This window comes from Pleurodeles waltl, chromosome 8 (genome assembly GCF_031143425.1).
Source record: "Pleurodeles waltl isolate 20211129_DDA chromosome 8, aPleWal1.hap1.20221129, whole genome shotgun sequence".
Classification (NCBI taxonomy): domain Eukaryota; kingdom Metazoa; phylum Chordata; class Amphibia; order Caudata; family Salamandridae; genus Pleurodeles; species Pleurodeles waltl.
This window is the reverse complement of record NC_090447.1, coordinates 314244987-314262414: the sequence shown is the minus strand read 5'-3', so window position 1 is coordinate 314262414 and position 17428 is coordinate 314244987. Positions and strand designations below refer to the sequence as shown.

At 45.1% G+C, this 17428-nt stretch overlaps 1 protein-coding gene across 6 annotated transcripts in view; it reads left to right on the top strand.

Moving 5' to 3' along the window:
- Positions 1 to 17428, top strand: part of DCAF6 (DDB1 and CUL4 associated factor 6) — a 622202-nt gene that overhangs the window by 429240 nt on the left and 175534 nt on the right. For all 6 annotated transcript variants that reach the window (XM_069204156.1, XM_069204153.1, XM_069204157.1 and 3 more), the window contains one exon: positions 10010 to 10125. In XM_069204156.1, coding sequence (XP_069060257.1) covers positions 10010 to 10125 — 116 coding nt within the window. The remainder of the gene's footprint in view (positions 1 to 10009; positions 10126 to 17428) is intronic.

Genomic DNA, 17428 nt, shown 5'->3' with positions numbered 1-17428 from the left:
TCACCACAGTGGTCATTGCACAGCAAAAAAACATTGGCAGTGTGAACCGCTTCAGTCAAAAACACACCTCTACCAGAACACAGCACCACAATGGACAAATCAAATGCCCAACACCTGACACACATACACACATTAGACACACCAACACACACCACTATAAAACACCCCAACACACGACCCACAACCCTTTGCAACCAAAACTAAATACACCGAAGCGAGGACCACACAAACCAGAGACACTGCATATGTACACCATACGCACAATCACACACAACACTCAGCATCCACCACACAACTGCACTGTTGACACAATACATACATTGTCACAGCACACAAACATCACAAACAACCAGCACACACAACCAAGCACCCTTGCACCCTACACACACCCCCACTCACAACACAACCTCCATGTCCCGTCAGACACACCCAAGCTTCACAGATGATGAGTTGAGGGTCATGGTTGATTAAATCATAAGGCAAAGCCACAACTGCTCAGAGCACAGGTCCAGCAAACATCCATAGCCAGGAAAATTGAGTTATGGCAGAGAATTGGGGACAGGATCAACTCAGTTGGCAACCATCCACGCTCAAGGGAGGACATCAGGAAGAGGTGGAAAGACCTTTTGGGGAATGTCCATTCCATGGCGTCCAGGCACCAAATTGCTGTGATGAAGACTGCTGGTGTCGCCCACCTCCTTCCCCAGAGTTTGCATCGTGGGAGGAGAAGGTCTTGGACATCCTGCATCTTGAGGGCCTGACTGGAATACCTGGAGGACTGGACACTGGTAATGTACCCACACGCCCCTAGCACTAGTTCGGCCTCCAGCATGCTACCCCACCACTCTATCACTCCCCAAGTCACCCTATCATCCACTACACCTCCCACACCTTGACCTAAAGCCCCTTTCCTGTATGCAACCCCACCACCCAGCCACAATGGCTACACAGTCCCTGGCCACTGCACGGATAGCACAGCCAAACACCATCACTACGACTCCCACAATGCACCTGCACATCCACATGAAAAGCTGATCTGTCCACATCACAGTGTAACACCTGCATGTGCAACTCTTGCACCTGAAACACCAACAGGATGCTACGACTGAGGACCTATACATGGCAATGACAGAAATGCAATCCTCATACCTCAACCCTCGCTGGAACATGTTACCCATATCACTGTATTACCCACAAACAATGAATGTAGTGCTGCATCTGTCATTGCCATAACTGGGAGTCAAGTTGAGCCACTGTATGCATCAGACACAGAGACCAACATTCACATCTCCACCATGTGATACTCTCCCACTTCATTCACAGGTACCACTGCCACCATGGAGAGGATGCTTGAGATAGCCAGCCCTTCCCAGGATGATGGCCCCAGTGACGGCAATGCCACAGGATGTCTGGACATAGACGACTTACCTGGCCCATCTGGGACACCTGGTCAGTCCACCACTCCCAGCCTCACCCTCCCACATCAAACCCCCCCCAACCTTTGGCATCTACATCTCAGCCAAACCATGCTTTCCCAAACCTGTGTCCCAAGGATTGATTAGTCAGCAGTGTGCCCCACAGTACAGGGACCCGAGTCGACCCCTCACACACAAGACAATGATGGTCCTGTGGTAACTGGGAGTGGGCACAGGGGCTAAGGGGCCGTGGGAGGGCACCCGGGGGCCAGGAGATAGGGCTAGGAAACCACCTCCTAAGTCCTGGGGGCATACCAGCAATCCTAGGGCAAGATGGGCCAAATACTCACCATTCTGGAGGAAAACTAAAGGCTACAAAGCCAGTACCACCAGTAGGCCATGCACCATTGGCAGGCCCACAATGCCACCATGGTCTTCATAGCAGGGGTACTCAAGGAGCTCACAACCATCCTGCATGCTACCTCTACCCACCAGCAGGCTCCTTCCACTAACCAGATACCAACTGACCCATCAACATCAGCCTCAGCTAGCGGAATGGACACCCTGCCATAGGAACCGCAGGCCACTGGCACCCCACCCTTTGCAGCTGAGGAACTCCCCCCTGAAAGTGGTCATCCATCCAGACATCCTGCAAGAGCAGATTCCAAGACCAAACTCAATGCTACTCTACTGAAAATGCTCCCTTTTGTGCCACTGAGATACCCTGTTGGCTGTTCAATGTAATTACTAGATTTTCACATGGCCCTTGGATACTGGACCTGTACTGGCTACAGCTAGGCCACCTACTCTGATGATTACTCCAACCATGACCCCACTCATCAACTCTTCCACACTTTGTGCACAGTAAACACCATAGAACTGTCTTTGTGTCTTTATTGTCACATGTACGAATGTCAATCCTAGAGAAATTTAATGTGTGTTAATTCCCCTTCACCACAAGTATGTCACATGGAGAGCAGAGTGAGGCATTCCTTGCAGGTGACACCCTACACCAAACAGGGTCCAAATTCCATTTGCAAGGGAGTCACTAGCCCAACCACCTACAGGAGTAGATCCACAATTACAACCTTCAGATAGACCAAGACAGTGTCTCACATCAGGATAGTAGGCATGTAGGGAGTCACATTACATTGTTGTCATGGACAGTGTGGATTTGCAACTACACAGGGGACAACAGAAGACAATGTCACACCCACAAGATCAGGAATCACATGACTGTTACGCAGTAGATCACAGCTGAAATGGGAAAATAACTACTACTGTTAGCAAAATACAATGTCCTTTAGTGCCACAGCCAACAGTTTTGACATGGAGTGATACACACTACACAATCTTCATTTGGAAACACAACTGCACAGGAGCTTGCAGGACAAATGACACGCCACATGCCTATACAAGGGGATTGTCAACCTAACAATCTGCATTCACCACACGTCAGTGAGATTTCATCAGTAACACAGCTCCAGATAGGCTATCTGTCTCCCACCACAAGTTACACAGAGGAATAGGTACACTGAACATCTCCAGTGATGTACCTGACCATTGACAGCACTGTCATAAGGCAATATGGAAATAATACACCTGACAATTCACACACAACATCCCTGTTTGTTACTGGAAGTAATGAGTGATCAGCTCAGTCCTAGATTCAGTTGTACCTTCCTTGTCAGCCTATTCATCACTTTCCATGTCCCCATCATCAGCCTCTGGTCCACCTGCGGCCTCCTCATAAACCAGTAATGGAATCTGTTGTCTCAGGGCAAGATTGTGTAGCATGCAGCAGGCAACTATGGTCGGGCATACCTTTAGGAGAATGTAGAGGAGGGCACCTCCAGAGTTATGGAGGCACCTGAATCTGGCCGTCAGGAGCCCAAATGTTCTTTCAAAAACACGCCTCATCGTGCCTTGTGCCTCATTGAAGTGGTGTTCCCCATCTGTGGTAGGGTAACCTTCACTGGTGCCAGCAACCATGGAAGGTTAGGATAGCAAGAGTCACCTGTGTGCACAAAGGTAGGATCTGTCACAATACCGGTAGAGGCACAGGGCTGAATGGGATAACAGTTGACCTTACAGTGACACACATCCTGTTGCAAACATTCCAGTGAGCCACATTCTTTCTCTCTGTAGTTGTGCCATCCTGTATGAGATATTGCCGTTCCTCAGAATGAAGGAGTCATGCACAGATCCTGGATACTTGGCCGATTCTTGGGAGATGTACTTGTCCGCGAGCCACACCACCTGTGCATTGATGGATTAGTAGTTTTTCCTGTTCCTATAGACTTGTTCATTGGCCCTGGGAGGGACCAAAGCAATGTGGATGCCATCTGTGGCCCCAGTCATATGAGGGATGCGCCAAATGTGATAGAAGTCAGCCTTAACAGTAGGCAAATCCACACGTTGCAGGAACCTGATGTAGCTGTCCATGTGTTTCAGTAAAGCAGACAGTACATCTGTCAACACAAGACTGAAATGGACTGTGACATCTATGCCGCCAAATCCACTGTAATCTGGAAAGAGCTGGCGCAAGGAAGTGTGGTAAAGACAAGACCTTTACTATGGGAGGGAAGGCATAGAGATTACGCATAGCAGGCAATAGAGCTGGCTCCAACTGGGTACATAGTTCCATTATGGTGTTACGATTTCGACAGTAGGTCTGGATGATGTGTTGCTCCTCTAGGGTTGAAAGGTCCACTAGCAGGCGGTTGACTGGTGCATGTCTCATTCTCCGCAATACCGGGTATCTAGGATTGAGAGGAGAGATCTTACAACTTGATGACCTCTGAACACGTGCTAGATAACAAGAACTTTGTTGCACACAACATACGCTTGTGACATGCCCCAATAGTCGCCACATACCATTATGGCCATGTAAACGCCCATGTTTACCAACCTAGCTGCCCGTTACAGGGCCTGGACATCAGCATGTCACACACATCACATGTCCAATTGTCCATGTAAAAACTGCCTATTTGTCCAGCATGTGCCATGTATGTACAAATGCCACTGTCTCATATGGTACTGAGCCGCTAGTTATGCCCTGGATTTGAGACCCGCCCATCGTACACCACTGTGGCATGATAATCATATTCATGGGCCCAGCCATGATGGCTAAACATAGCTACACTGCATACGGTACATATGTCTAGCATGACGCACTTATTTTTTCTTTACAAACCATCATATGTGCCTAAAATGGCAGCCGGCTGTCCTGTGTGCACTGTACAGATGGAAGTGACCTAATTCCGCCCGCGTGTGTCCTCATGGAGGTAGGCGGTCGCAACCGCCATGCAACTCCTCATTGGATTACCTTACTGCCTATGGGGAGCTGGAACCAATGATGATCACCGCCGGCGTTGACAATCATGTATGCAGCGGCCGTAACTGCCATTTTCTGCTGCCTAGCTCACTTGACTCGTGCAAGCAAGACCTCCACTACGTGAGCTGCTGTGCTCTGCTCTGGGAGCCACTATACCTTGTCCTGCAGGAGTTAGGGCCCCAGCCTTCCCCCAGGAGGAGCTGGAGAAGCTTGTAGGCGGGGTCCTACCCCACTGTATGGGGCACCTGAAGAGCAGGTGAGCCCAATTCCATTGGCCTGTGTGATAGCCCTGTGTCAGACTGTAAGGTGTTTCCATGCCTCACAGGGAGTGGATGCATGCAGGGGCCATGTAGTACATGTGTTTGTGCTGTGAAGACACATTAGTGTGGGCATGTGATGTTGATGATGTGAGGAGTCCACTGCTGCTGTTGTGTTGCCTCTCTACATGACTTTTTCCTTCTGTGTGACCCATGCAGGTCAGCGCCCATCAGAAATGCAGTGCCATTGTAATGGTATGGCATTCCATAATGTATTTGCAGAGATGTACATGTTGATCTGTGTTAATGGTAGATAGGTATTGATCCTTTTCACCCTATCTTTCTCTCGCTCACTCCCTCTCCTCCTCTGTCTTTGTGTGCATCAGTATCATCAAGTATGGGGCAACGGCAAGTAGGGAAGCAGCAGCCCTTGGGACCCAGGAGTCTGACTCCAGCAGTGCTGAGGGGGACCATTGGGACGGAGGGTGAGGGGAGTGCCACAGGGGAGATGGAATCATCTGCATCATCAATGGATTCCTCCTCCGATGGAAGCTCCCTGGCGATGGAGGACCCATCTGGGACCAGCCCAGCACCATCCTTGTCCGCCATCCCCCTTACCAGCACCACCCTTCCTGTTGTTCCCCACCCAGTTGACCGTGCGGGCTCACCCAGGAGGGTGGGCGTCTCCTTTGCCGCAGGCACCTCTGCCCCTCCCCCAGTCAGCCCTGCTTCCCTCATTGGGGAGGCTATTGACCTCCTCAGGTCCACCTCTGTGGGTCAGACAACTACTGTGAATGCCATCCATGGACTGGCAGCTCAGGTACAACAGATCAATGCGTTCCTGGAAGTCATTCACGGAGCCCTGTATGGCCTGCAGAGATCCTTTCAGGCTCTGGCCTCCTCGCTGACGGCAGACAGTGTCCCTTTTTCTTCTGTACCCCCTCCTATACCTATGCCCAGTCCCATACCCCACTCCCCTCACCCATCCAGAGCACACAGGCAGACCGCCATTTATCCAGCTTAACAGAAATGGTTTGCAGTGACAAACATAGCCACCACAAGACTCACCACTGACATGCAACAAGCAACACTCACCTGCACACACAACATCCACTCCCTACACTGACCCCCACACCCCCCCCCCCCCTTCACAGACACCACGCCACTCGCACCTGCTGGCACAATACCAAAACTCCCTGATCCAGCCACTAGTCTCATCATACCCACAGTCACCACATTTCCAGACCCACATACATCCACCACATTCAAAACATGCGCACTCTCCACAACTACCAACACCCCCCACATGCAGCACATCCACCTTACCTGCAGGTACCATCCTCAGCAGACAGTCACCCATCCACCATGGCATCTCTCTGCATCGCCTCCCTCCTCCTCCCAAAAAACCTACACACCCGCAGTCACACACTCAGTGGACACCCAGCACACACATGCTTTCCACCCACGCACCTGCAACCAAGACACCTACACGGATACACCTCACAACCATTCCTTCTCCCTCCACTCCCAAATGCTTTTCCCATGACCACCCTTGTATCCCTAAGAAAAGATGCCTATATGAGTGTTTCCTCTTCTCTACCACTCTCCCATTCCGTGATTCCCCAAAGCTCACTGTGTCCCTCCCCGACCCCAGCCCTTCCACCTCCCAGTCCGTCCTTGCGTCCCCGGGTTTTGCTTATGCCCCTCCCCCTGCCAAAAAATCAACTTCCCCCAAACCCAAGCTCCCCTTTCCAAGGGCAGACCTAAAGAGCCACAGACTAAGGTGAAAGTTAAACTCAAGGACCCCCTCCCAAACTCAAGGGCAAACCCAAGGACCCTCTTCTCAAACCCAACCCCAACCCCCCCCCCCTTCAACCACCACTACCATCACCCCGGATGCCTGTTGACTTAATGCCCCTACCATGTGGAGGCCACTTTGCAGTCAGGAGTCAGGATGGGGCATTCACAAGTGCTATATGTGCCTAGTGGCACTTGGACTATTTAGACTGGCAAGTTGGCCCATATTGTACTTGTTGAATACTTTTATATGTACATGCCTAATATATATGGGCCAAACACCTGTTGGCCTAGATGGAGACATACTTGTCCTGCCTTTCCTTCGTTATGGATGTGTTGTATTAGTGCAATTTGGTTTGGGTTTGTCTAGTGTATGTGATGTGATTGTGTTGCAGCATGTGTTGTGTAGTTTCCTTGTGCATTATACTTGGTGAGATGTGTTGTGATGGTGTTGTGTGGCATTGTGTGGTTGTTGTGTGTGCATGCGTGTGTGTAGTGATGGATTTGTCATGTGCGTTGTGTGGACGTGGTGTGACATCTGACACGTTGTGTGGCAGTGTTTTGGTATGAGTTGGTTGTATGTGGTTGTTACATGTTGCTGTCAGTATGTGTTTTCATGTGGAGTTTTGCAGTGTTCTTCCTTGCCAATGCCTTTGTGTGTTTGCGGTATTGATGTCATTGTGTGAGTGTGTATTGTTGTGTATGTTGGTTTAGAAATTGGCGGTGATGTGTGTGTGCTGGGTGGTGTGTGTATGGCACTTGTATGTTGACAATTGGGTGTGTAGTTTGTGTGTGTATGTGTGTTGATACAGGTGTTAGTTTGCGTATGTGGCTGTCGCTAGCCATCCCGGATGTGTGTGTTGTATGTGGGTGTGTACTAATGCCTTTCCCTGCAGTGTGTGCTAGGTGGGAGTACTTACCGTTGTTGTCTTCATCGCTGTTGCTGGTTCTGGAGTCGTAGGGTGATCAGGAGCAGTGGGAAGACTTCAAGTTCCGGTTCCATGGTGGCTCCGGACATGTCTGTGTTCCTAAAGGTGAGTGTCTCCTTTTATAGTGTTTGTTTCCACCAGAGTTTTGGTGGCGGTCCGACCTCGCCGGAAATCCTGGCGGTGTGCAACCCCGTAAGTTGGTCCCTGCCAAACTGGAGATGCCTGCCGCAGGCCACGGCAGTATGTCCGCACCGGCGTTACTGGTGGTCTATTGGTTGTATCCCTTTGGGAAACACCACCATGGTCATAATATGACGGTCTTCTCTGACGGGCCTGTGGCGGTGTGACTGCCACTTCCACTGTGCCAGTCCTCAGACCGCCAAACTAGTAATGAGGACCCTAGTGTTTGGAGATGATTAACCTGAAGGTTGAATGTGTTACTGGGTATTTAAATAGAGTACTGCCTGTTAAAGAGAAATGTCTCTAATTGCAAAAGGAGTCATGTTCTGATGTGCCCAGTAACCAGAGTTTCCGGGCCCTTCATAATTATGAGTTGTGATGTGTAACCTGAGGAATTCATGCAGCAGTCGATGTTGAAAGACAGGATTCCACATGTTATTCATCAAAATGTTGTAAATCCGCTTTATTTCCCTGACCAGGATTTTCCAGCCCCCCGATAACGGTAATTACAGGTGAGGAAATAACTTGGATTTTTCAAGCACACTTGTAATGAGGGTCTCAGTGGCTTTTGGGAAGGGCAGGCCTTGCCCTGCTCCCGGAATGTGCTGTGTTTGCTGGTTCCCACCTAACAACAGTCAGGTACAATCTCCACCGAGCTGCTCTTACAGGGAATTCTGTGTATTCTCCTCAGACTGCACCTCGAGACTGGGAGAGGAAACAGTTGGAAATGTTATGTCCTTGTTTTTTGTGTGGTTAATAGCCAGAGATGCTCATGATTATTTAAGGGTAACCATGATGACAGGTACACAAAAAGTGATTTCTATGATCATCATTGGAAAACCAATGCATCTATGCACATAATGTTTACTAATTAGCTTTAAGTGAACAAACTAACGGGAAGTTACCTGTTTGCCCGGGCAAATTGAGTTGACTTAGTTTACAACTATAAGTGTAGCTAGTTCCCTAAATATGTTGCTGCAACCAGCCAGGGACTCGAATTAGTAGAGGGTTTCCCACTTGTAGAGCATACTCAGAACACCTATAAAGTGCAACTGATCTACAGTTTGGATGCCAAATGGGACTAGCGAGCCTCTGAAAATGTGCCAGGAAGGAAAAAATACTGAACCTAGTAGAAAATGGTGGGTATTGGATTGCTACACAGATGGTCAGGGGCTTGCACCATAACACTACTGCGTTCTGTTTACCGTAGAAATATGTTGTTGCTTCCTTGTGGGTTTTATATCCACATGCTATTTCCTGAGACCCAGATCTTCTGTTGCAGTCTCCTAAAATTGAAGTTCTGCTAACTCTACTTTTCAGGATTTACTTTAAAATTGGTTTAATTTGTCCAGTTAAATCTAAATTAATCTTTCCAAACTTGGATATGTTCCCTCAACAAGAATGAGTGCATTGACCTAACTCCAAGATATGCCTTTGTCTTGCTATCAGATGCAGATTATTCTGTCTTTCTGAAGATAGCAATGGCAGCAAATTGTTAACAATAGAACACCCTTGTGCTTTTAAAAGTGATAGTTTGTTTTACTTTCTGCATTACTTTTTTATATTATGAAGGTATTGGTATTGTCTGCACTCTAGATCCTGCAGTCCTGGTAGCCAGTTGAGGTTCAAAAGAACGCTTTTTCTAGAAAATTGTGTTCTCATTATAAGGGTTATTTTGTTTTTACATTTTATTCCCCCATCTGGTTCACAGCGATAATCCATGAACCAGAGTTTAGCAGTGTACCCCAGGAAGCAGACTATAGCAGTTCCTGTGTCTCATTAGACATAAGAGGGAAGGTGCTCCCTGTACTCAGTCATATTTAAAGCTAAGGCCTCGCTGAGTCTTCAGGAAACGTATTCTCCTAAGTATTCACCTGTGTCTGTTATGCTGCAGTGTGTCACTCATTAAACACTCTCCTTAATCTTCTGAGTGTTATTTTAAATTTTGGAGGTGCCAGTTTCAAATGGTTCAATGACAACATGATTATAGTTACTATGGCAGCAGTTAAGTTTAATTTTCCTCGTCTCACTTTTGATTCTAAATTTTATTATGTTGGTATCAATGACTATATAATTGGCTTATGTCTTGATTAGGAGTAACACAGCTTCAAGTTCTAGAGGCAGTTCAAATTATTCAAAAACGTCAAAAGACAAAGAACCATTGAAAGCACACAGCTCAGGACACACGGAAACAGAAAGTTTGGAATCAGGTAGGACAAAGGTTTGTGCATGTTTTGTTATTTACAAAAGAAAACACAGGGCACACTGTTAAATATCCTTATGCAATTTTGATTCTGACTTTTTCCTACTATCATCCACAATTGCCCTGTTTGCAAGGGGAGTCATGTGTCATACTGCTTGTGAATAAAGGAAACTTAAGATTGTGATTGTTCCACCAAATGTGTGGTAATTCTTTAAAGACTGGTTGTGGTCACAAACAGAAAATACACAATGCAATTGCACAATACAGTTGATACAATCATTTGGAAGATAGAATGATTCTAAAACAGCAGAATCGAGTGTTGCAGTGGTCAGAGTTCTGGATTGGGGAAGATATGCTCTCTCTCTCTCTTTAAAATGAGGGTTTTTTGGTATCATTAAAAGTGAGTATCTTATGTCCTGGGCTCCTAGCATCTCCATTTAACTGCTCCAATATTAGTATGTGTGTAGATCATGGTACTGATAAGGGACAGAGGGCTATCTGACCCTTATGGCTGTAAGTTTAGTGAAGCCCACAAGTACCAATGTAGACACAAGAATTCTGAAAGCACTCTGAGTTATATGGGCAAAGCTAGTATGCATGTCAGCTTTGTTTTAATTCAAGATGGAAAGTTAAATAATTCAGTTTTCAGAATGCTATGGGCCCAATTCATAAACATTTAGAGAGAAGTCTCCAGAATCCATGAATCGTAGATTTCTGTGGATCTTTGACAATTTCAGGATAGACAAAATCCCCAAAAATAGACATTAGAATCTTAGCAAATTAGGTTTCCGTGCATAGCCCTTTTTCACCAAATAAACACCTTCACATTGACTGCAGGGGAGAGGTTTTACAGATTTGTGCATTTTGATGAAAAGTATTTTGCCTTCTTTCTCAACAGGAAATTATGTTTCCCTGTGGAGGAACCCTTGTCTGTTCCATTCAGAAATATGGTTTGATCCCTTCCCAGTCCCATCCTAAAAACAGTTTCTTGGGCCTGGTTTGCAGTTAACTGCCCTAATGCCTCCTCTGAGGCAATGACGTGTATTTGTTGTATTGCAAATAGAAATACACATCAGATATGCAACAATTTCCTATTACAGACAGATCAACATAATTCTCTTTGATGGGCCTACAGCTAATCCATCTATGCAGTTGTGTTTCTGCAGGACATGGAAAATAGAAAAATAAATAAGAGCAAGTATACAACATAATAGCTTCCCTTTGTCTGCAGATTAAGGTCCAGCAATCCTCCTCTTATCACAGTCGATCTACCCATTAACATGCCCATCCTCAGCATGATGTCTACTAGTGACTAGATCAGAAGAATAGTGTGGTGGTGTAAATGTACATATTTGGGAATCTGTATCTTATAAGTTTCATGTTGAACTATATACTGCATTGCTTCTTTCCTCGGTTTGGCCTTATCTTTTTTTTTTTATTACTCACATAATATCAATTTGGTCCCAGTACCCCCATCACCAACTCCCACACTGCCTTATCACAAGTCACTCCATGATGTCTCTGATATTCTACAGATGCTCTCATATTGTTCAATTTTTTTTTTTACTCAATTCTCTATCATATTCCTTTCTCAAGATACATAATTTAGATTTGTGTGTGCCATTTATACGCATCTAGTTAATAGTTCAGTTTGCCAAGTAGGTTATGAATCCAAGCCTGGAAATTTGTCACCAATTTGTTATAAAGGGAGATAGCCAGAAGGTGGCAATTGTAGAGGGAACATTGATGTTCTTGGACTTCTTTATTATGTGGATACAGTCAACATTGTGGAGTTAACTGACATCTTCAGATTGGAAGTTCTCCAGCGTACACACACCCGCTGTTTTTTTTATATTTCTGACATAGTGGAGTGAGCTCTTATTTCCATTTCAGATTCACCTAGCCATTAAAAATTAAGAGGCAAGTTTGATATGGCATTGTTTCACTGGAGGCAGGTAAACTAAACTCCAAGATTAAGTTGGCCCTTTTTCCCCACTCATAAGATTGTAATTCATAGTATGACATTCCAATGATCCAGGCTCATGTTTGCTGATAGTACTAGATAAGTGAACAAGTAAACATTTATTAGCATGCTAGAAGATACAACCTTGTTATTTACATGCAAGTGAATAAGTCATCAATACAGTTCATAAAAACTTTTATGTTACCAGGTGCAAGTTATCATACATATTGTGAACAATCTCTAAAGCAATACAATTTTTACAACGTTAGGCTTCGAATAAAGAAATTTAAAGGGTGGCTGAACTCCCCTTATGAATTACCTTGAAACAGGACCACTGTTCGTCACTAATGCCCAAGCCACCTCAGCAGCACCTGCAAAGCAAAAAACAAACCGAGTTAGGATGGGGACGGGTTGACCACAACAGAATCGCAGAAAATAAGAAAGGACTTTCTTCTACAGGCACCAGAGGGCTGAGGAAAAGACATAAAATAGATGAAAGGGGTTCCTGAGGGAGGATAAAAATGCAGATACAAGAGGAAGACAACGAAAAACCACTGATGTCAGAAGAGAAGAGGACAATATTGAGATGTGAGAAAAAGAAAAGGAACATTAACGGGGAACCAGCAGCGGTGAAGCAGAGTGCCAGGAGACAAGGAGAGATCCAGGGAAACGGAATGAGGAAGTGACTGACTACGGAGACCTGGAGGAGTGGAGAGTGGAGTGGTGGACACTGACATCTTTTGTCCACAAACCTGCCACAACTCAGGAGAGTTGTATCTACTCAGGTGAGCGATTTGAGCACACTCTCACCTACAGATGATAGTTACTTGAGAGGTTTTTTCCCTTTTTTCTATCTTTTACTCTATTCCTCAGTATTCTTTTGCTAGCATCAAATTTTTTTTCTGGGAAAAGTTTGTTTCCTTAGTGTGTGATTAAACCAAATTGGTAACATTTATTTCCCCCAATACAGACGTTTGTGCATTCTCCAGTTTTCTATCCTATCTGGCTTTACATGAAACGGAGACACCTGGCTTAGAAGCCCCAGAATACCCAAGTTGAACACTTTAGTTAGAACATTTTTTTTCATTTAAATTCAGCACAGGTGACTGGTGACGTATTCTTTAATCTATACTCAAGAATGAATAGAAGTTAGTAGAAAGAAAAGGGGGGTAGGAGAACCAGGTGGCTGATCTCATATATACTTACTAGTACATTCTCCTGTTCTCCCGAGGGTTCTGGTGGTGAGCATTCGGTAAAGCCCTGCAGAGAAAAGGACAAAGAAACAAGTGATTGTCAGAGTAACAACTATTCTGCATAAATCGGGAGATTGACTATCACCAAAGAAGATTGAGACTCCCTGCCTTTTCAAACTTTCTTTTTTTTTTCTACTTCTCCTTCCCCATAATATACATCTTTTTCATAAAAGTCAACATACGGAATCTGAAAAGCCTCCGAAGCCATAGCCCTCCCTCATAGGTTGGTGTCAGAAGTCAGATTAGGGGATATGGAGGCTTTTAAAGCAAAATTGGCAGGAGTCCAACAACAAATAGAAAAGGCAACGGACAAGTTTATGACTGTGGTCACTGAGTATCATGAAGCAATGCGGAAAGCTATACCGAGTCAAGGTGAACGTCTTGACAAGATGTCACAATCGCAAGATACAACACTTCATCAACTGGCAGAAGCTGTGGGTCACCAAATAGGACAGACTTCCTTGCCCTCAGTAGTTCTCTAGAAATATGTGGCAGGGGAAGACCCACATTTTTTTTTCAATAACTTTGAGCTGTTAGCACAAGCTACAGGCTGGCCAGAGGATCGATGGGGACAATATTTGGAACCACTGTTAACTGGGGATTTGCAAACCCCTTATGAGGGCAGTCAACCCTCGCAGAATTACTCCCTATACGGACATCAAAAAGAGTATTTTGGAGAGACTAGGGATAGAAGACGAGTCTTACCGAATTTGGTTCCTACAAATTAAAGAAGGGGCTCAAGAACCTCCAAGAGCCTTATAGGGTGAAAGATATGACAGATAGATGGCTGAAACCTGAGAATGTCACCAAAGAGAAAATTCTAAAAAAGATTTATCTGCAACAGTTTCTCTCCTTTTTTGTATCCCCTGTACAAAGATTGATTAGGCAGCATAGCCGTCTATCCCTAGAAACAGCTGTGGAAATTGCTAGTGCATACCATTGGGCCCAGGAATCCAGGGGAGGGTGAGAACATACAGGTTCACAGGGAAGAACCAGTGTCCCTGAAAAACCTCATAAGCTAACCAGGAAGGTTGCTCCTGTCATTCTTCCGCCAGGCACCACCAGTGTGCCCAGTGGACCACAGTACTTCAGTTGCGAAGGATTCAGACACACAGCTCTACTGTCCTCCCAAGGGGAAACCAATGGAAATAGGACTAACTAAGCCCTCATTATGTATGAGCCATGGTTTCCAGACCTCCCATCTCTGTCATGAGCGTAACCGGTCATCCAGTTCCAGCACTCCTAGATACAGGGTGTAAACTAAATGTCATGATACTTCATCTTATTCCAAGAAAATCACTCAAATACACAAGGTCAGTGAATGTTCAGTGTGTTCATGGGGAGAAAAAAAACATACCCTGTGGTGAAAGTAGATCTCCAATATAAGGGAGGGAGGGAGAGCTGTAACTCTGCAGATAGGTGTAGACCTGAAGTTGCCTGAACCTCTTATCATTGGTACTGATTATCTTGAATTAGGATTGTTAGTTAAAGAGTCAGGAAAGAATCAGAATTCTTAGTGGGAGAATTCCCCTTATTAAGGGGTTGGGGGTGATGAATGGGCCCCTTCTAAAACTAAGAAAAGCAGGAGATAAGAAAGTGAGGAAAAATATGCTGGACCAAATATCTTATCTACCTATACTGGGGAGACGATATGGGAATCTCACAAGAGATTTAAGGCGGTGGAAAGAGAAGATCCCCTCATACATGAAGCTTGGCTCAAGCCATAGAAGAGAAGGCGTTCCAGGCGATAGGTCCCCAGTTTTTCAGACATAAGTGGTTATTATATAGAAAGGGTGGGGGGAACCATACTATTCAGTTCCTTGTTCTTAAACCTTTCCAAAAGATAGTTCTATACCTAGCCCACAGTCACCTGCTTGTGGTGGGGGGTGGGTGGGAGTCACTTTGGGACTGAAAAAACTGAGAAGGATATTTTTGAGAAATTTTATTTGCTAGGTATATATGGGCAAGTAAAGAAACGTTGTTGAGTGTGTCCGATCTGTCAAAAGAATAGCAAATACCAACCGCCAAAAGCTCCTTTACAGCCTTTCTCTATCGTAGACAAACCATTCTCCAGAGTAGGGATAGATAATATAGGGCTCTTAGTTCCAGTCCAGAGTGGACACCATTAAATTTTAATGATGGTTGATTACGCCACCTTCTATCCAGAAGCTGTCCCTCTCAGACAAACTAGTACCACTCTTACAGATCAAGGTGCACCTTTTATGTCTAGGCTTATGAAACAAGTATGCAAACAGCTAGGGATCAAACTGAGAAATGCAGCTGCTTATCACCCTCAAACTGATGGCTTGGTTGAGCGGTATAACTCCACTTTAGATATAACATTAAAAAAAACTTCTGGAGTTGAAGTTAGGAATGGGGAACAAATGCTACCATTAGCCCAATCCGCCACTAAGTGTAAAGTAAAGAGCAAAGTAGCACTTGATTTTCGCTGCTTGAATTATTGTTTGTTGAAAAACTTGTACCTTGTTAGATATGGCTTGACAGGTTCGGGAACAGGAAAGAGGTAACTCCAAAATCCTCCTCGAGGATGCCAGCAACTTAAAAACACATTTTAGCGAAACAGGGAAATAATGAGGACTAACCTAGAACAGAAACAACAGATAGAGAAAGAACAATTTCCTTTACTTTCCACCTCGGGGGAGGAAATTTGTGACCAAGATCCTTCTTGCATAGACCCTGAACTCAAGGATGACAAGACACAGGAATTAGGAACCCAACTAAGGCCCTTCCTAGGTGTTTCTTTCAAAGTCCTAGGGAGAACTCAAATAATTCAGTACTTCTTTCGTACTGAACCTGGAAAACGGGTACACCTTAAACCTTATAGGATATCTGAAGCTTGGCATCAGGCCATAGAAGAAGAAGTACAAAAGATGCTAGCGATGGGGGTACTAGAGCCGTCTATAAGTGACTGGAACTCAAAACCAGATGGTTTTATCAGGGTTTGTATAGACTTCAGAGAAGTAAATAAAGTAAATAAGATGTCAAAATTCAGTACTTACTCATTACCCCAAATTGATGAGATGATCGAGAGATTAGGGCAAGCGTGATATATTAGTACTCTAGACATGTGTAAAGGGTAAGAGAGGGATTTCCCTGCGTAAAGGCAAATCCCTCTCAACCCTAAGGATAAGGAGAAGACTGTCTTCTCCACTCCTGGAGAGGTATATCACTTTACTGTCTTGCCCTTTGCCCTTCATGGGGCCCCAGATACCTTTCAAAGAATGATGAACATGATCTTACGACCCATAATGCCAGTGCTACCGCATATATAGACAATATCGTCATATATAGTTCCACATGGTAAGAGCACATAAAATATTTACTAGTCATTAGGGTCATTGGATAAGGAAGAACTCGAAGTGAACCCAGAAAAAGTAATTTGGACTCTAAACAAGTGAAATATTTGGGTTATTTATTGGGAAAGGGATGAATTCAACCTCAAACGGAAAAAGTTGCAGCGATTTTGCAAATACCGTTTCCCAAAACAAAGAAAGATCTCAGGGCCTTTGTTTGGTTACTTAGTTATTATAGGTGAGTTATTCCACGTTTATTTCATTTGGCAGCTCCCTTAACTGATCTTTTAAAGTACAGTAGGAAGATAGACCTAGAGTTGCAATATACCTCATCAGTAGTGTTAGACTCCTTCAATAGGCTACAAACAGCACTCACCACTCATCCTGTGTTCTGTACACCTGATTACTCGAAACGATGTATCTTACAGATGGATGCTTCAGTGGTGTGGTTAGGTACTGTACTTTCACCAAAAGATGAACAAGGAATAGAGAGACTTTATGTCAGCCGGAAACTCTTACTCTTATATATCGTCAAGTATCCTACATGACGCACATAAGAATGATACCACTCCACAAACAAAGCTTCAAATCTTCTGTGCACCCCTCAAGTTAGTACAATAAACTCATACACATTACTGTACATTAAACAGAATCAACCAGCTCACATGCACAAACAGGGAACACCTCCACACCCAGTAGGACCGCCTCACCACCCAATACACCACCTCCATCATGAACACCGTGCACTTGGAATCACCCACAGACCCTTACCCCCACCAC